We start from the raw sequence: 21,062 nt of genomic DNA, 5'->3' as shown, positions 1-21,062 counted from the left end.
TTGGAAAGAAAAAACGTTTCTCTATTTTTATACATAATCGCAACCTTTTTGTGTGCATTATTGTCGACGGTGCCCTAACTTCTGTATTGAGTGTCACAGAATTCCACCGCCAACCCGTTGTTTCACCCCTTTTTGACTTCGTCGTCACTCTGGAAACGTTCGCCATCAAAGTGTTCCTTAAACTTAAGAAACAAGTGGTAATCACTAGACTCAAGCTCCGAACTGCAATCAAGAACGGAGTGGTTTGATGAGTGTCATGTCCCACTCTGACGGTGGAATTCTGTGACACTCGATACAGAAGTTAAGGCACCGTCGACAAAAATACACAGAAAAATATGGCTATTATTTATAAAAATAGAGAAACTTCTTTTTTTCTTTCTAACGATGTAAATTTTAATGAGAATAAACAGTGATGTATATTTGTAAAATTGATGGGAACCCTACTTTTGGATCGACCCTCGTATTTGTACGACGGGGAGATAGCAGATGAACTACATTTTGTAGTTGGTAGCATCAGCGAGAACGCGCGAGCAATAAACACTTTACAACTTGAGTGATCTTGCTAATCCTACCCATTTCAAAATGAAGTGCTATGTTTCCACTTCCAGTTCATCCGTCATCTCTCAGTGGCACAACGTTATCGGACTGAACTGTGTTTGATCAAATGTTTAAAATATAGTTTTATTACTCACTTTCATGTGTCTGTCGATGATCCAGTTCAGCTCAAAATCTTCATCGTCATCGCCAAAAGGGTTAATCAGTTGTTCTGCTACCTAAGGGAAGAAACTTTTTAGTTTCAAAGTGTGTGTCACGGTTTAGGTTTTTCTCTCGACGAAGATAAAATGGAAAAATTAAAACCTACTTTCAATAAACCCATATAGAACATTAGCTGCAAGATCGTAAAAATAGGCACGTAGTAATCGTAACGGTGCATGCTCATGGAACCGTTTTCGCTGCCAGTTGTAATATTTTGTCTTCCAAACATACAAGCTACAAAAAAGGCGTAGGTAGCCATGGTTACAACCTAGGATAGTAAAAAACAGTACTTACTAGAAAGAAATCAGAAACATTAAACATTTAATGATTTTTAGGCGCTGATTTTATTTTATTTATTTAATTTTGTTTCTTTTTTTTTCTTTTTGCTTCATAGTTGCGCAACACTGAACTATAAATTGAATATTGTCTGCTGTAGAATTATAATTGGAGTCGCGATCTGCAAAAGAATACATTTTTGCCCACTCTTCGGATTTAAGTTGACATACCATTCTATGGTGAAATCATGTGCTGTATTCAGTAAGTTACCGCCCTATAGCCAGGGCTAAGGCAGAAACACATGAAATACACCACCAGCTCAGTCATTCCAGCTGAGGACTGCAGTTCCGTGCTTATTAGCACTCATCAGCCCGGCTTAGGAAGTGACTGAGCTGGAGGTGGAAAACCTCTTAAGGAAGCCATGAGTGCCAAACAAACTGGGAGCTAATATGGAATTAGTATCGACCAGACGAGTGACCGAAACAATGGTTCGGTTCAGCTCGAAGATTGAAGGAAAGGCATGGCTTCAGTAAGTTACGCATTTACTATCTCATCAAAAACAACCCTGTTGCAAAAATTTCCCCGCCAAGAAAACCTTTAACTTTTCCGCACAAAAAAGAAAAACCTTCATCCTAAACCCAAAAACCTTCAGCCTTAAAAAGTTATGATATCTAGTTTGCCCGCCAAGTATCTGCCAAATTATCATCCTCCCTGTTCTCCTCTTTCATCACACTTACTTCAGTTAGAACCTCCTCCCACCATCAACTCTTCAGAAATATGAATAGAACCTTTAAATTGTTTATTCTGTTTGGCGGGAAGCTTTTTGCTCACCAAGCAACCACTTCACTTTGAAAAGCTTCCCGCCAAACAAGATAAACAATTTAAAGGATCTATCCATATTTCTGAGGAGTTGAAGGTGTAAGGAGGTTCTAATGGAAGTAGGTGTGATGAAAGAGGAGAACAGAGAGGATGATAGTTTGGCAGATACTTGGCCGGCCAACTAGATATCATAACTTTTTAAGGCTAAAGGTTTTTGGGTTTAGGAGGAAGGCTTTCTTTTTTCTGAGGAAAAGTTAAAGGTTTTCTTGGCGGGGAAATTCTTACAACAGAGTTGTTTTTGATGAGATATCACATCTTTTTGCATTGATATTATTACTTTGTCTGTATTTTTAGAATTGAGAACTTCAAGTCAGAAAATGTTCAATTGAAACAACACTGTTTTGTGTTTTTAAGGAACAATAATGGCAAGCCTAATTTTACGTCAAGTTATTTTCTGATCATTAAGATTCTATGTTCATTTCGAGAGAATTGGGCAGTTTAAATTTTATTGCAATTCTTGTATCCTCTCTGTTGCAAAGAAAAAACTTCTTGGATAATTAAATACTATATTTTAAATTATATTGTTTTCTAGTATTTTACAACTTCGCAATAAATTCTATTAGTTTCTTTATTTGACGATTATTCAAAATTTTCATGACGGTTTTTTTTAATGATTTATAGCTTGCGGGCTATTTTAATATAGCTTTTCACTTTTTATTTAATGACTTTTTTTCTTAAATCGTGGGTTATTTTACGTTTTATGGGATACTTTTAATTGTTTGGAGATTTATCTATCTTTTGATGAAAGTTTTTGTCTTGTTTAATGCTTAGTTTTGTTTAAAAGTTTATTAAGGGAACCGGGACGTTCTCGACAACGAAAAGAGTCAAATTTTTCGTTCCAAACACGAGGTGTTTATTCGTTTTAACCCATTCCTTGCCCCGGCCGATACAGGATCGGCCGCGCAGTTTGTGTTAATACTGCCCCGGCCGATTCAGGCTCGTCGCAAGAAAATGTTTCCTAACTGCCCTCGACGATCCTGTGTCGTCACGGCGATTCTAGCAGTTTTTGCTTCGGCCGAATATGTGTCGGCGATCCTTCCAGGGGCAGAACCCTGTTATTGCGCTTCTCTGTTGGGTTCTGGAGCTTTTAGGGGAGCGGTAATCAAGCTCTTTTCTGAGACAAAAGGGATGTAACTTAGAGTATTTCACGGAACTTGTTGTAATTTATTTTATTTTACTAAGATATTAACTTTTCAAGTACTCTTGGATGGGACACGTATAATACTTCAAATAATCAGGCACTTTATTTTTATCTTTTCGTGGAAGCTTTGTTTCTTAGCATTCTGGCATTTGAACTCCTGATGAACAAGTGTGAAAATATTTCCTTACATATTTATCAATATTTCTATGCCTGAATAAAGCAAATAAACAAAAATATGTTTTTCTTGTTATCAAAAATCCACCTTCTTACGCAAGTATCCTTCACTAAATTGTTCATAATCCTCAAATTTTATAATTTATTTTTCGCAATATTATTTTTTTAAATTATCTTATATATCTTAATTTTGTACGAGTATGTTTTTTTTTTATTATAATGTGTTTACTACGCGTTTTATTTTTTTGTATACTATTATTATTATTTATTACTTATTTATTTTTAAACCATGATATTTTGAAACGCAAATTATATCTTTTTATATACGCGGCACCATTTGATGGATTTTTAGTGATACGGTTTTGAATATTTTTTATTTCACGAAAAAAGAAATGACGACCGCATTGACTATACGTAAAAGTTGTCTATGTAAAACATAAAATAGATACGACAGTACGAATAAAATGATAATATCTTGAGTTCTTTTGTTATACGCTTTACTCATAAGAAACGAAACATTCCTTATATCCCATTCTTTTTCAGATTTTATTTATTGTCTTAAAATAGCTCCAATGTTTTAATTGTACCTTCTTTTATGAGATTTTAAAAATATAAATTAAATATTTGGTTTCTTTTCAATAATCAAATTGCCATAATTAGTAAATAATCATATGAAACTAACTAAAATTTATCCAAGTATGTTTAAAAAAAAGATTTAAAATCCGACTCGATTTCATGCAAGATCTCCTTTTTTTTTTTCCTTCTGAAGACATGTTTCGTCATATAAGCATAAAAGCTTGCTTTGAAATTACTTTCTGAGCTAAACTGTTTTGTTGTAAGAAAATAATGTGGAAGGGTTGACCACAAAACACTAAAACCTTCTGACCATTCTTTGAATGGAACTTGCTCGGATGTTTGCAAAGAGGGTCCTTGGAGAATACAGACCTCCCAGTCAGTCTAGTTATTCCTCTCAGCTGGGGGCTTTTAGTTGCATGCACAAAAGTATCCTTTAGGGAAATAGGGGATTAGCCGCAAGTTTTGATCTTTTGTAATCATTTATCTTTAAAATACTTCCCACGCTTGAGTAACTGATATCTAGGCATTCAGAAGGGATTTAAAAGTCACCTGAATTACGATAAAAGTCGACCATAGTCCTGCCATCAAAGGGATGTCTCTGTATTTATTGGTCGTTTTGAAGTGGCACAATATATCAAAAGGCACCGAAGAATACTTTTTATCCTCTTAGAATATCATTCCCACACTTAAAGCGTTTTTGTCCATGCAATTCGCTTGCTCACACGTTGGATCGATCAGTCAATTGTTTGAAGAATGTTTTGTTGAGGCCTTTTGAAAGATAGATCATCTTACATTTAACAGTAAAAGAAAAAAAAAAGATATACTGAGATAAAAGCAAAAAGGAAAAATAAATCAATAAAATAATTAGTGTTATGAAAATAATTGCTTTTCGTCCAATCCTCTATTGTTTCCTATTTTCCTGTTATGTACTGCGTAAATGTGTGAATATTTCAGCACATATTAGCAACCTTGTATTTTATTGCACTATTTAATTCAGTGCTTAAAAACAAATAAAGCGAAGCGATTTTCGAATGCAAGCTGAACAGCAAAAACAACATTAAAATACCGATAGCAAAATGGGGAGAAAAGTGTTATTACAACGTAGCAAAAAGCAACTCCGTTTCGTTATCTGCGGCATGCGCGTTAAGGGTTTTCGGGCTGGTCATTGAATGGGTTAAAATCAAGTGTGACTTAAAAACTATTATGTATAGAAAGAATGTAATCTTCTCATCATAAACCAGTAAAAATATTTTTTTTCCTTAAAGAGTATAATTTTGAATAGTAAATAGAAAATGTATAGTTGCACGATAGTTTGAAAATTTATGACTGCAAATAGGTACGCTTAGCAAATTCAATTCTGAATTAAATCACTCTAAACTTCTATACTACACAGGCAAAAGGTCACAAATTACAGTGAGCCTATTATTTTTCAGTTACCTTCAAATTAAAAAACCACAAAAAATGTTCAAATATAATATTTCATAAAATCCCGAAAAAGTACGATAGTTTTCACTAAAATTAGCCTCCTAAAAATACAATAGTACCTAAACAAAAGTAAAAATAAGTTTAACACATGCAAAATGCTTGTATATGTTACAATACCAAGTTTCATAATCATACATTGATATGAATTTTATCTAAGCGTACCTAAAGTTCAAAAAAATGTGTTTTCTGAAAAACGGGAAAACGTGTTGACCTTGACAATGCTGGTAAAGCATGCGATACGCTTCCCAAACTGATTACGCAGAGGAATTTTTTAAGTTTACGTTATGTAAATAGAAAAAAAGAGTAAAAGTAACTGGATCATGAAATATTTGATGAAAGAAAACAGTGGTTTGTCAACATTCAATCCAGATACCGTCCCTTTAAAAGGGGCGTGGCTTTTTTGTTTACATTTTAAATAGTAAATTAATTAGCTTTCGTAATTTGATACCCACACAATATATACTTTTTTGGAATCAGGGAAGTGTCCTTTATTTTATGCTGCTAAAATTGAAAAATTGATTTTTTGAACGCATAAAACGTACCGTTTCCCTTAAAAGACGAAATAACGCATTTTATTACCAATCAAAAGAAAAAAAACCAAGCCATTAAATATTTTAAATATGAATGTGTCAGAAGATCTATACAACTGTACTCGACGTCAAATGGCGGATATCCCAAATTTACTACGGCGACTGCGCATGATGCTCGCGGACTTAGCTCATTTAAAGTATTGCTTAAATTAATTGCAAAAATTTTGTCTGTTAACAAATTACTGCAAGAAAAAAAAACCGGATGTCCACTCACGTATTTCATATGTTTTTAATTCATAATGTGTTATGTTTGTGAAAAATGCATTAATTTAAGAAATAAGCAAGCCAATAATAAAGAACTATTTTTCGCCTTTAATTATAAAGTTAGATGTATCATATTCATATGCGTTATAGTTTCATATAATATGTCACGTAAAATATTCTAATGGTTTAACCCCAGTTTCGCGCCAACATTTAAAATTTCTTCCCCCCTTAAATATATCAAAACTGAAAAACAGGGGGAAGGAAATTTCGTATATTCGGGGAGGGGAGAATAGCATTCTAATCTCATTCATTAATTTGTTTCCCTGCTTAAATATAAACAAACAACGTGGAATCTTAAAACAGAAAGCCCAATGAGCAGAGTCCGCGCGCATGCGCAGTCGCTGTGGCAAATTTGTGATATCCGCGATTTAACGTCTAGTTGCAACTATTGGATCTGTTTTAGTCTTGGTTGAATTTCATTTCCTAAAACAACTTTTGAATAACTGTTAGATTTGTTCTAACCTTGCAGTTGCAGTCAGAGATTTACAAACCCTATGAGCTGAGAGTAAGTGCATAAAAATTTAGGGGAGATCAGTGATTTTCAAACTTTCATTACTCCGGCCCATTATGTCCGTGAGGGTTGAATTTTTGTATATGCACTCAATGGCCCCCCAAGAATATATATACAAAAAATCATTACCATAACCCCTCGGGGGGGGGCTGTGGCAGAATCCAGGGAATGTACAATTGGGGGGGGGGGTAAAAACAAGGAGGGAGGGGGAAGATGGTCAAATGGCACAAAAGGCACATCAGTAGGGCACAAGGAATGTGTGCGAAATTTCAGCTTGATTCCTTTTTTCGTCTAGGCTGTAGCCCTGTAAAAGAAAGCGAAAACTTTTTGGAACAGCGATTTTCTAACTTTAATTCCTCCACCCCTTGATGGTCCAGGAGATCGTATTTTAATTTGCGTCGTCAAGGGCCACTAGAGATTGAGTATACCAAAAATCGACTCCGGGGGTCTTCATGGGACTGAGATACAGAGGAGTGAAAAACTCAAAAACCCCCAACTTGTTCTGTCGTGTAATCTTGTTCTTGATCGCTTTTATTTTCTTTCGTCTTTGGCGGTGGATTTGCATCTGTTGGCTGCTGACGTTTGGTTTCCTTGGCGGGGCGGGAAGCTCCCGCGTTCCGTGACTTAGTCGCGTTTATTTTCTTTCGTTTTTCTTGGCGGCGGATTTGCTTTTTTTGGCTGCTGACGTTTGGTTTCCTTGGCGGTAGGCATTTGGTTTTCTTGACTGCCGGGACGTTCCCGCGTCCCGTGATCAGTTCAGTAGTTTATTCATGTGCTGTGTATAGCTGTTTAAATCTTTGAATTTTAGTCATTGTTTTGTGTTTTGCCACTTTTCAAGTGAGACACTTTATGATAGAGGGGTTCTGCTTTCTGTTCACTATCACAACAGGAAAAACTGTTATCGAACCACTTCCACATCGGATCTCACTACGATCATTCACCAAATATGAAACATTAAATTCCAGTGTCTAATAGATTTAGGCGAACGGTTATGTTGTCTGACATTTTAGTTTAAGTTCTATTTAACTTAGTCCTCTTTCTCCTCCCGCTCCTACTTTTTAAATTAACCCTCATTGTTCCACAATAATTTTGACCATTTCAACTGCCAACACGCTACTTTCTAAAACAGTTTAATTCAAATGGTTTTTTTTAAAATATTTACTGCTTTGTAAAACTATCTAGTTGAAGGTTAAAGGTTACTATCTAAATGTATAAATAAATGTATCTCATAAAAACAGCATTGGAGAAAATCAACGCTCTACCCTACTTAAACCTGGTTTGTGCTCAAAGACCACAAAATATTTATGGTATGCTATGATTACTGATTAGTTTCTGTACTCTCAATTAAAGGTATATATTTAAAGTTATCATATTTTTCTTCTAAAGAGGAAATTTTCTAATATGTACACTACTGGTTATACCGTTTATACACCCCCACTCAAGAGCTATGTTACCTTTGAGCCAGTACCTACCGTATAAAAAAGAGCTATATAAATTTAGATTTTCAAATCAATAATGAGCCATTCCACCGTCACGTGCGAGACAATATAATTTGACCAACATTTTGTAATAGATCTTAATATTTTAATTAAACAGGAGTAAGCACATTTTTTAATCTTTACATTTTATACGAAGGTACTCCTGATACAGTTATATTTATATTAAATGATTTTATTATTTAAAATTTAATAAATTTGTATGCTTCACGTGCGGGATATCCAACATCAACCACTTGTCTGCCGTATGGATTGATTACGGCTTTGCTCTATTAATACAGCAATAACAAAACGAATTGCAGGTTTTGAGAGCTTAGGTTCCAATGTAAAGGAAGCATATCTCATTTGTTGAGAAATACTAATTTAAACCATTGAAAAAATTATGTATAGGGCCTTTCCACGAAAAAGTAGCTACTTTGTCCCACACGTGATAGTTCATACGTAAGAAATAATTTTAAAACGTAATGACGAAATGCTTTGCTTCAGAAATCACACATACGTTTGTAATTTGTTAAGCAACAACTTTTTGTTCATTATCGTTTTCAATTATTACTTTTAATGAAATATATGTAAAGCGTCACGTGTGGGACAAAATGATCTTTTTAATTATGTTTCAAAAATTTTCATATCTGTCACAATTGTTTCCGATCAACAGTACTGAAAATATTAATAATATCAAGTAACCCGGAGAATAACCTTTTAAATTTATGATAAACAATAGCTTTTCACTGTAACTTTATTACCATTCACACAGCATCATCTTAAAAAAAAGAGGAGGGGGTTTAAGGGTATTGCTTAAAATCCAAGACAGAAGAAAAAGCAATGTTTTTTGGTATTAGAAAACGTTATTGTGTGGTAACGTACACATACTTAAACTTCTGCTATTTAGAAAACTCGGCCTTTCCTTTTTTTTAGCCTACTTTCCCAGTAAAAGTCGGAGAAAGACGGAAAATGCATGAAGGAAGGTTTAAATGCATCTTAAAAATATCGCGAAAAACAAAAAAAAAAAAAGATCAAAAATAAATAAAATAATTAAATAAGTATCGAAAAATTAAAAATTGGAAAGTAGGGTATTGAGACGGAGAAAAATGTCTGTCGGTCTGTCTGTCTGCTCCCCCCCCCTAAATAACATTTTAGTGAATAGTTCGATTTGAACAAATTTTATTTTTGTTCGAAAGATCTCGTCGAGGACACCTCATTACCATATTTCACTTTTTGATCTGAACAATTTTTCGTTCAATTTTTAACAGTTCAAAAAAAAAACTTAACATTAGCGCCTACGGGAAAATTCAAGGCAATCCTGAACTTACAGGCAAATTTGCTTCAAACTAACTTCGTAAGAAAAAGATTTAATGAGGAATAGGTATAGAAAATATCTTTTTGATTTGAACAATTTTCCGTTCAGTTACTAGACAATCGATATTGGTATACAGGAAAGTAGGCTTGTTTAGTTCTGGACAGAACTTCTTGCTTTTCTACTACTAAGAAAATCACTGAAAACTCTAATTTATTATGTGTGAGGTACATAATTTTATTTATGTTTCCACATCTTACCTGAGTATAAACTAAAGGAATGCTTATCCAATCGTAGCCCCAAAGCAGACCACATTTTGATCGAAACTCATTAAGTTCCTGTGGAGAAAAAAATACATGATTGTAATCACTCCAAATAAAATTATTTTTGAAAAATATTTTTTTTTTCCACAACACAGAATATAACATCAAAAATGCATTCATCTTTACATAGATGGTTTCATTTCTTTGAATCATGCGAAAATGTCAGTTGATAATTTTGAAATGCATCTATCTGCTAAGATAAGGAGTAAGAGAGAAGTGGGTACAGTGAGACAGGAAGAATAGTGAGATAACAGCAATTTATTTTCGGTTTCAGTCTGGGAAAGCTTTTGAAAGTTCAGTCTGGGAAAGCGTTTGAAAAGTCAGTTCGAAATACTGTGATCAATATCATAGGAAAAAATTTACTTTCAAGTATCCTGTAAGGATAATAACTTTGTTTGAACCCATCCTCCATTGTTTGTTGCTCTGTTTCTAAAGGGTTAGATTAAACTGTATAGGCTAATGTTATTAATCTGACTCTAATCCATTAACTAACGTTTATTTTAGCAGTAGAAAGAATGAGTCAGAGCAATTCGCACCCAGTATGCCTCGTTGAACAGACTCTACAAACATGACTGAATGTTTTGAAAAAGAGATGCTATCACTTGCCTCCATGATGAGCTTGAGGCCATTCGAATCCGTGATTCTGCACTCTTGCCTCGCTTCCCTGAGAACATTGATGAACCAAGTGCACGGGATCCAAAAAGTGTTGAACTCGGTGGAAGGCACGCTTTGGAACATCTCCAGCTCCGTCTTCGTCATGAAACCTGTTCGCATTTCGAAAGCAAAAAGAAAAAAACATAGAAATTAGATATATATGCGTCTTTTTTCATATGCTTTCAGTTCTTCCTTGACATTGTCATAACGGGAACGAGTTCTTGATGGATGAGACTCGTGGGAGAAACTTTTTTTCAGTTTTCCATTCTCTCATCGAACATTGCCCTCTGAGAAAATATTAATATCACAATGTTTCACCACAGTGGATACTCGATATACCGAAACTCATTTCTTCAACCATCTGCACAATTCGGATAGATAAATTTTCGTTGTACTTTACACTTGAATCCAGTTAGCTGGATACATTGTTTTTAAAATCTTACCAACTACTTCGTATAATATTCTAATTAATGAACGATTTGAAAAAAAAAAAAAACATGTAGTTTTGAAAATTTGCACACATTATATCAGAAGGGCTCTTGATAAACAAACTAAAAGTCCCTGGTAATAGGGTGGGATATAGCACCGCCATCTTGGATTTTCGGTGCATTTTTTTCAGTTTTCGTCTTATAGCGCAAAGCCTACTCATTTGGGAGCAAAACTGTGAATTAGTAAAAATTAAAAACCGTAAACGTACTAACCACCTTTAAACCTTTCAAAAGTCTTTTTTTTTTTTTTTTTTTTTTTTTTTTTTTTTTTTTTGTAGCTGTAATAAATGCTGGGATGTTTAATTGCAAAGAAAATCTATGATGTTATGAACAGCATGGATTTCCAAAATTACGTTTTCCCGACAGTATATTTTAGCTTACTTCCCCGTATATATAAATGCAAAAAATAAAAAATAAAATAAAATAAAATAAAAAATCAAAAAAAATAAATAAATAAAAACATTACCATAATAATAACAGTATCTATCCTAAACGACATCTTTTACACGAATTTTTTGACTAATTTTCGTAGTTTTCTATGATTTTTTCAGCAATGTTTATTATTTATTACAAGAATTACCTATCTTATTCTTAACGTTTAAACATGTTTTGCAACAGTTCTTTCACACAATGAAAGGTTTTGATAATATAACTATTATGCTTCATTTTTTATTATAATTATGATTTGATTTTTAAAAAAAACCTTCAGCCGTTTGCAAAATTTTTTTACAAATGTTAAGCGGTCGCCAAGTAAAAAATTTTCATCATTTTCACATCTACTTTCGCACTAAGTAAAATTCTAACGAACATCAAAATGCACATCTTTTTAACATTTGCATTTTCAAAAAAAAAAACAGGTAGAAAAAGAAAGAAAAGAAAATGAAAAAAAAAAAAAACGTTACATGTCCGCGAATTTTTTCAAAAGTTTCCTGCCAGTCTGCGAGTCAAAAAAGAAACGCTGAATTATAGATCGTACTGATAACACGAAACGTTACCCGTAAATGGGGCTTTTTTGTTGAAACACTATACGCACAGTGAAACTTACCCCGAAATTTTGCTTGAAGTAAAGCTGTATCGAGAAGCTTTATAACATTGGTGAATGCTCCAAGACTTGATGTGGCGTTGATTTAAAGTATTACTTAATAAATTAGGACACTCGTGGGCAAAAGAAGCTCCTATGGTATTTTATTGGTGGCCTCTTTTGATTTGAGAAATATCAAAAGACTATTAGATTCTTATGATGACTTGAAAGGACAACTTTTATGTGTCAGAAAGAGTGGAGCTCAGAAAAATTTCGTACATTTTGAACACCCACTTATTACAATTGATTTCTATAACCAAAGTATAAAATGTCACGTTGTCTCACTTCAGTTGAAAAAAAAAAATGATAAAAATTATGATCAGGTTTTCCCCCTCCTTTTTTGAAATCAATATTTGAATATTTAATGAAACATTTTTACCCTTTTTCTATACATAGCCTCTCAAAGGTAATGGAATATTTGATTAGTGTACGAAGATGTATCAGAAAAATATAAATTAATAGGTAAGGAAAACAGCTAGTTAGAACAAAAATGGGCTAATCTTTCAATCACGAAGTAATATTTTTGTCCATCTGAAATGGTAAGAAAAAAAAGGTGCTAAAAAGCACTTTTAATGGAGAAAAAACAAAACCTCTTAGTTTTATACATAACTTCGAAAAATAAATTAAACATTCCACTAAAATTTGATTTTTTTCTGGTGCACAAGATCATTAGTAACGCAAAAGAATAAAATATGAAATGAAAAAGAACTTTTAAAAAAGAAAAATAAGAGCTTTTTGGGATTTATTTGAAGAAATAAGTTAAAGAATTTGAAATCATTTTTTACCATTTTAAAGTATGTTTGGACACTGAACGATATCTTTGAGTCAATATTTCTTCTCTACATAACTGCAATTCAGAACAGAAACATTAATAACTCATTTAAAAGTCACTCCTGAATTTCAGGAATTCTCTAAAAAATTGATGAGAGAAACAAAGCAGCAAGAAGTTTGTTTGTTTAGAACTAAACGAGCCTACTTTTTCATATATCAGCATTATTTCACAAATACCTTTTCTCAGGATAAAATATTAACTTAATGCAACGCGTATTTCTTTTACATGAGAAAATTAGTTAATTAATATCGATTTCAAAAGCAATGTAAAATTTAATTTCTCAAAATGTTAGGTGCTACGTTTTAGTAAATTCTGCGTATGAAAGTTTTCTTGTTTCTTTTTAGCCTATTTTCGCAGTAAAAGTCAAAGAAAGAAGAAAAAAGCATGAAAGAATGCACCTTTAAAATATCGCAAAAAACAAAAAAACAAAAAAAAAGTCAAAAATAAATAAAATAATTATAAATGTTGAAAAATTAAAAATTGGACAGTAGGGTATTGAGATGAAGAAAAATGTCTGACGGCCCCCTCCCCCTCTCCCCCCTCAATTATTTTTGAGCAAAAAGTAATATTGTAACTTTTTTTTTTTTTTTTTTAAAGATATCGGTGAGAACACCTCATTCCCAAATTTCACTTTTTGATTTGAACAATTTTTTGTTCAATTTTGAACAGTTCAAAAAAACTTAGCATTCGCGCCTACGGGGAAACTCAAGGCAAATGTAAATCCCGAACTTAGAGGCGAATTTGCTTCAAACAAACTTATTAGGAAAAAGCTTTTGATGAAGAACGTGTATATATTTTTTTTTATTTGAACATTTTTCCGTTCAATTTTGCACAGTTCAAATTCCCTAACATTAGCACCTACTGGAAAACTAAAAGTCAATATAGGCGGATTTACTTCAGACAATTTTTTTTTTTTTTTTTTTTTTTGGAATAGCTCTTAATGACCAACTCCTGACTCCAACTGCTTTAACTTTTAAGCAGCCAACTCCGACTCCAACTCCTGTAAATTAGTCGGACTCCGACTCTGTTGCTTTGGCAAAAATTTAGACACGGAGGGGAAATGACTGACTCCGACTCTTGGAAATTTAAAATCTTCGACTCCGACTCCGATTCTTTTATCCCAAATTAAGTCCGACTCCGACTCCGCAAACATTGGCAGAGTTGCGGACTTTAAGGGAAAATGACCGATTCCGACTCCGAGTCTTTGAATTAAAACCCTTCGACTCCCGAATCTGACTCTTTTACCCCAAAATGAGATTTACTCCGACTCCGCAGCCATGGTTTTTACTTTGAAATAATTATTGTTGATATGATATGCTTTTATTTTCACGTTTTGTTTTAATTTATGTATTCTGTGTTTGGTGGACGAATTCGTTTCTACATAAAGATATGCGCAGACGACTTTTTTTTTTTTTTGAGCAATCACGATTGCTAATTATTTTAATTTGACTGTCCATCGCGTTGTGGTTCCTTTTTCAAGCCCACCGTCTTCTGCAGGCGCGGCTCCGGCGTGACTCTTCTGGTCCTGAGCTCTGTCGCCTGGTAGCCGCTTCTCCTGGTTGGTGGCGTTCATGTCCTAGACACACGCACGCTTCTTATACACATACACATTCACACGCACCTTTACACACATACACACGCGCCAACGTGCATACACACAAGCCTACACATACACAACTATACACACGTAACCGCCCAAGAAGAGGGGCAGGCTTGGAGGGACAGGAACCGCTTCTAGAAACGAGTGGGGTAGTAACCAATGAGTAGGGTCCTGTCGCAACTCGTGATTGCGAAAAACATAATTTTAGTTCAAAATTTCAGAATTCAAATTAATTTTAAAAATTCAAAAAGTTTTTTTTTTTTTTTTTTTTGAGCAATCACGATTGCTTATTGTTCTCACTTGACAGTCCTTGATGTTGTGGTTCCTTTTTCAGCTTGGACCAGTTGCCTCTGCAGCACCACGGCGCGGTCCTCTGGTCCTCAGCACTGTCCCCCCAAATCCACTTTTGCTGGGCGGTGGTTTCCATGTTTTACACGCGCATGCTCATACACATTCGCCTACGCGCGCGCGCCTTCACACACATACACACGCCTACACAACTATACGCACGTAACCATCCAGGAGGAGGGACATGCTTGGGGGGGGGGGGGGCCATTTCTAGAAACAATAACTCTAATCAGTTGGGTCTTGTCGCAACTCGTGATTGCGAAAAATATAATTTTAATTCAAAGTTTCAGAATTCAAATTTGAGTTAATTGGGAGAAGTGGGTCACAGGTCTTTTTTTTTTTTGGCTGATGAAAATTATTTCTTTAAGTTGATATTTTGTTGTTTATTTGTTTTAAAATTACATTTATTCTTTTTTTTTTTTTTAATTATTTTTTGGCGACAGGGGAGGAAGAAGCGATTTTTTTTAATCTTTATATTTTATTCTTTTTTTTTCTTCTTTTTGAAAGCGACTAAAGATTATTTTTAATGGGAAAAATATATTAGCTGCTTTGTTTAAAAGGTGCTACCACTTCATTTTTTAGTTTCTTTATTTTTTACGCATCTTTTTCTTCAGATGAGCGAAACATAACTTATTTCTAGAAACCAGGTTAAAATGACGCTTGAAATAATTTTCGGTTTTAGCTAATTTTGAGATTATTGATCAGATACTAACAAGTCGATATTGGTGTACGGGAAATTAGACTCGTTTAGTTCTGCACGGAACTTCTTGTTTTAAGTCGAGAAACTAATAATTTGCAAGTACAGTTTCTAAGTATGTTCGCTCGCAAATGCAGAGAAAATGAATAGAAACCTAGGCTACAAAAAAAAAAAAAAAAAAAAAAAAAAAATACCGCCACGTGTAAAAAAAAAAAATTTCAAATTGAGTACGTAAAAAATCAAAAAGTAAGTTAAACTCTTGTGAGATCCTTTAAACAGATCTGATTTCGTTCTGATAAAGGTTTCCTGAAATAATTCCGCCTATTATTTCTCTTTAGGTTTTATGTGAACTGTTCAAAATTGAACAAAAACTGCTTAAATCATCAACAAAAACATGTGACAAAAAAGGGCTTTTGAACACAGAAAGATGTCTTGAAATCGAATCAGTTACTCAAAATTACTGGAGCCAGAGAGAAGATGTGACAGATAGACCGACGGGTATGCATTTCTCCTTCGCAGAGTCATACTTACAAAAATTTAACTTAAAAGTATTTGTTGAACTTTTGCTTGACACATTTGTAAAGATATTTTTAACTGCATAAAAAACTTTCTCAAATGCTCCCCCCCCCCCTACTTTACGAGAACGTAGGTTGAAACACAAAAAAGTTACAACACATTTTGATTTGTGTCTGTGGATTAATTTGAATCATTTCCAAAAACATTTTTTGCAGCCAAAATGATATAATCACAAAGAAAGAAGTTCTTTCATTTTTTTCCTTTCTCATTTTCTCTTTCCTCCGAGATTATTAGTTCTGATGCAATGACTGATGCCAGGCTAAAAACCGAAAGCAAAAAAGGGACATTAGCACATCAAAATCCAATTACCAAGCGTAAAAACGTGTTTCTTTTTACTCACAAACGTTTCATGAGTGATCTTTCTTTCCTAAGCGTTTCACGCGTGTAGCATAATTCCATCGTTAAGATGATTTATTTACGTCTGAAATAAAGTTCCCACCCTTTCCGTCATTTTACTTTAATACACAGAACTACAGCAGAACTACAGTAGAGATCGAATATTTCTAATATCCGTGATAAAATATTTTATTTAAAAATATTATTAATTGTAAATGCAAATTATTTTGCTTGCTGGCAACACTATTCTTTTCGGTATGACACACCATTTTTATTTTCATATTGCATGCGCACTGGCGCTTTTAGTAGCTTTCAGTTTGTGGTACTGTCTAACCACGGATTGTATGCAAAGGCAAACATCCGGTTTACACGCGGAAATGGAAGCATCTATTAGTTTTCAGGGATGTCAGATTTTGAAGATGTATGTTAGCCTCGAAATTAAGCAGAGTCTCATTCAAATAAGCGGAATATGCGCATAAAATTTTTATTTTTCCTCTCATTCAAATGGAGTCGCCTTAACTGGATGTTTGCCAATTCCATACGATCCGTGGTCAAACAGTATTGTAAAAGAAAATTTTCTCCTCAGGACTGAGGAGTTTTTAATGTAGAAGGAAATTTTCCAATTCATTCGCTTGAAGCTGCTGTTGATGATTTCAATGATTGAGTTGTTTCCAAAATTTTAAAAACTTTTTTGTGAAAGAGTATGCTTAAAAACAAAGGACTTAACCAATTTTCAAAAAAAATTCCGAAGTTTAATACTTGAAATATATATATTTTAATCGGTGCGTAGATTCAATTTTATTTTTTACACTTCCGCGCATGACATCACAAGTGATAAAATGCCATTCACTGGTGCCATTAGCGCTAATGGCATCAGGGAAAGCAATTTTGCATTCGATAAAGATAAAAATGTTATAGCGAAAGATTACTATTGAATTTCATGTTTGCTTCAGAAAAGCCTTCATTAGAAATTCTCATTATGGTTGCTTTTGATATTACTGCTTGAAGGCAATCTTTTTTTTTTCAACAATGTAAACATTCAGCGTACCAAAGTATATCACTTGTGAGCCATAAAGATCACGTCTTATTTCCAAAATGAGGAATAATAAAAAACTAGTCGACCCGTGCGGAACTCCGCACTGTACTTCGAATCGTTTCATAAGGCATTTCGCTCTTTAAAAAATTTCAAAGAAAGAATATTATGAAGAAAAACCGAAAAAAGTAAACGGAAAAAAGTAAGCGCACAAGAGAAGGCATGTAATTTGAAGACATCAGTAACAAAACCTCGTTAAATACAACGTTGTGATAATTTGATCATCGCTCCCCTTTTGGTTGTACGTATTTTCAATGCAAATATAAATATCATTAAAAGTGTGGCTGAGTGACACGTGAAAAAATCTAATTTTGCATGTGAAAAAACAGGTTGTGGCAAATACAGTCCGCCCATGTGAGCATCTGACGGAAAAAAAAGAAACATTAAAGAAATATTTAGTGTCACGGATTCGAACTGACGCCATTCTGATTAACAGTACGACGCTCCAACAAACCTAGCAACTGTGCCTTCCTTTTCGAAAGCTATTCATTGAAGGAATGCGTAATAAAACACAGTAAAAAAGTTTTTCGCCGAAAAAAATATAATAAGATCATGCGTCTATGTTTTGTCATTAGCCAGCACGATACGATTTAAAATTATTCGTAAAACATGGAATTTGATTAAAGAATGAGGAAGATCTCACGTAGCGGTTGAAACAAACATTCTAGAGAAGTAATAAATTCGGTTGAAAAAATAAGCGTTTTTATTTTTGAATATTTAACAATTTCCCATAGCAAGCTTCTTTAACCTGTACGGCTTAAAAGCCCGTACTTGTTTTTCTTTTAATCGATCACTTAAAATTCAAAACCAAAACCAGTTGAACTGAGTCCGTTTTTTAAGTGTAATTTTTGAAACGTAGGCAAAAAATGTTTTTTTTTTTCAGCCGAAAGCGGAGGATAAGAAAATGATTTCTTACTAATGAAGTTGATAATAATTTTAATGTTTTATATCGAATTCGAATAAATAATTAAAGATTTACTGGTTGAAACTCGTAAATTTAATTTGGCGTAGTATTTTTTCATTTATACAAAAGTTCGAACACTGCTATTAGAAAAATCTACATTTCAGCATACAATGAAAATGTTTTTCTGCACAAAAAGGATTCCCTTGAGGTATATCTAATACTTTTTTTTATGCTTACGTTATGCTCAGTGGTCTGGACGGAGTCAAAGCTTTAAAAAAAAAGGGAAGAACACCCTTCGATTAGCAGTCAACTTATCGGAATGATAGCTGCAGCCTGCATAAAGGAGTCGAAACACCAAATAGCATTCCCACTGCATTTATTTTATTACGTGTGTTATCTGTTGTATGTTATGAGTACATGTAATGCGTAATATTAATGTAAATTTGCTATTATGTCGGACAGCCCGAACTGGCCCGAAGTTCAGACAGTTTATAGCCGAACGCTCTACCGCAAAAAAAGAAGAAGAAAAAACACAGGTAATTTTAAATTTTTTTTCCTGCCGAGAAGTGTTTTTATTTTTGAAAATTTTTACAATTTGTTATCGCAGGCTGTTTGAACCGTTATGACTTAGATGGCAGCACGTGTTCATCATTTAACAGCACGGTTAAAATACAAAATAATTTGAACTAAGTTCTTTTTCAAGCGTAGTTTTTCAAATGCCGTAAAAATGTGATACGCTATTTGTTTTTTTGCAAAAAGAAGAAAAATGTATATATTACCCTTTAAATTGAGGTAGTATTTTTTTTATTTGTACAAAGAGTCAAAAACTCATTAGAAGAATCTATATTTCAACATACGATTTATTATATTTTACTGAACAAAAAACAGTTCCAATGTAGTCTGAAATCTTAAAACTTATATTTTCGCTTACATTATGCTGTAATTTTCTTCCTGGAGCCAAAGCTTAAAAAAAAAAAAAAAAAAAAAAAAAACTTACAATTGAGTGTCAATTTAGCTCCGCGTTGCATCAAGTTTTCATATCAGCTAGGAGCGTTTCTACCTCTTGTATTCCCTCATATTTGTTATTCATTGTTCATGTACTGCGCGATATTTTTCTAATTTTTTTGATGCAGATTGTCCGGACGTGGGCCCGAACACGCATTCTCCTGGTTACGAAGAGAACGCTCTGCCGATCAAGCTATTCAGCTCTGTCGGTCATAGCGCAAATTAAAGTTATAAGTTTAACCGAAAACCTCATTCTGGTTCTTTAAAACAGGTTTTTCGACTGAAAAAAACAATTTTTAGACCGTGGGTCTATTTTTCGTCAGTAGCCAGCACCATAAGCTTTAAAATGAGGCGTAAATCAAAGAAATCGATCAAGAATTGAGGAAAATCTGGCGTAGAAACCAAAAACAGGCTACAGAAATAATATATAAGGATTAAATAAAAAATAACTGTTGGAAAAATAAAGGTTTTTTTCTGGCTCCACGTCCCCCCCCCCCCCGCTTATTCTACCAATTTTAGTAACTAAAGGTAGTATTTTTGACTGAAGGAAAGACCCCCATTGAGTTACAATTATTTCTGTACTCAAAAAGCCAGAAATTGATTGGATAAATATCTAGAGTTTCGAGAAAATGAAAAATTTTGGAGATAGAAGAAGTAAGTTGACGCCCATCTCTACTGAGGTAGCACGAAATGGATTAGGTGAAAAGCTTAATGTTGAACTCGAATTCAAAAAACCTCAAAAAACTGGCATCACAGATGAACTTATGATGTAGAACCTCTCGCACAGCTTTGGAGAGATTCTAGTTTCATGGTTATCGCGTTCGTATTATTCAAGAATTGAAAGCTCTTGATAAAACTAAGCAATTAAGTTATAGTCGATGGCGAAAAACATTTATTGATGGAAATGAAATTTAAAAAGTTGATTGTGTTTTTTAGAGGTTTTACCTGGGTTTTTAATCTCACAGGCTAAGTTAGTAATCAGAATACAAAACTCGGTCCACCAGAAAATCCACATGTTGAGCACGAAACGATTTTGAATCCGGCAAAAATTTCAATCCTGGAAAAAATTCATTTTCACAACCCTACAAACAAAAACTGTTGAAAGCGTCTGCGCATAAATAGCGTGTCATCCCAAAAGCTATACTATTACCAAAGAGCAAAATAACTTGTACTAAAAATTAATAACTCTTGCAAAGCAACAATATCCAGCGGCTGCATTTCGTCTTCGTTTGAGGCTCAGTCATTCTAGAAGGGTTGGTACTTACTTGATAACAAAACACCTAATAAAGAAGCTGTATATATTTCCATACTAGTTGCTAAAAGTATTTTTCTTAACAGTGCATTCATGCAATTTTTGGAAATTCAGGGAACTTTTTGCAAAGATATTTGTTTTTCACGGGGGACTGGTTAAAATCCATGAAATCTGGAAACGTATTCTTGAAATAATCCAATATTTCGGAAATTTGTTACAATGCGTATATAAAGCATTTCTCACCAAAAAGATGAAGAACATTATAACTCTATTAATTGAAATTTGTCGACGCAACAGATTGTCATGGGACAATTAAACCTGAACCAGCACTATGTTGGCGGCTCAAATCCAAACCCTACTTTCCCCGCTAAATGTATCTGTTTAAAGAGATGTACCCAGGGCCTGATTACCCAAAAAGCTCGAGTTTCCCC

General features: G+C 33.9%; 1 protein-coding gene across 1 annotated transcript in view; it reads right to left on the bottom strand.

The window, feature by feature from the left end:
• LOC129220180 (bestrophin-3-like) overlaps positions 1–21,062 on the bottom strand; it is an 89,701-nt gene that overhangs the window by 10,233 nt on the left and 58,406 nt on the right. Inside the window, exons 4-7 of the mRNA XM_054854536.1 lie at positions 10,372–10,529; positions 9,703–9,780; positions 863–1,024; positions 693–773 (exon numbers count right to left, since the gene is read on the bottom strand). Of these exons, the coding sequence (XP_054710511.1) occupies positions 693–773; positions 863–1,024; positions 9,703–9,780; positions 10,372–10,529 (479 nt within the window). The remainder of the gene's footprint in view (positions 1–692; positions 774–862; positions 1,025–9,702; positions 9,781–10,371; positions 10,530–21,062) is intronic.

The sequence above is a fragment of the Uloborus diversus genome, chromosome 4 (assembly GCF_026930045.1).
Source record: "Uloborus diversus isolate 005 chromosome 4, Udiv.v.3.1, whole genome shotgun sequence".
NCBI lineage: Eukaryota > Metazoa > Arthropoda > Arachnida > Araneae > Uloboridae > Uloborus > Uloborus diversus.
This window is presented reverse-complemented; position numbering and strand designations above follow the sequence as displayed.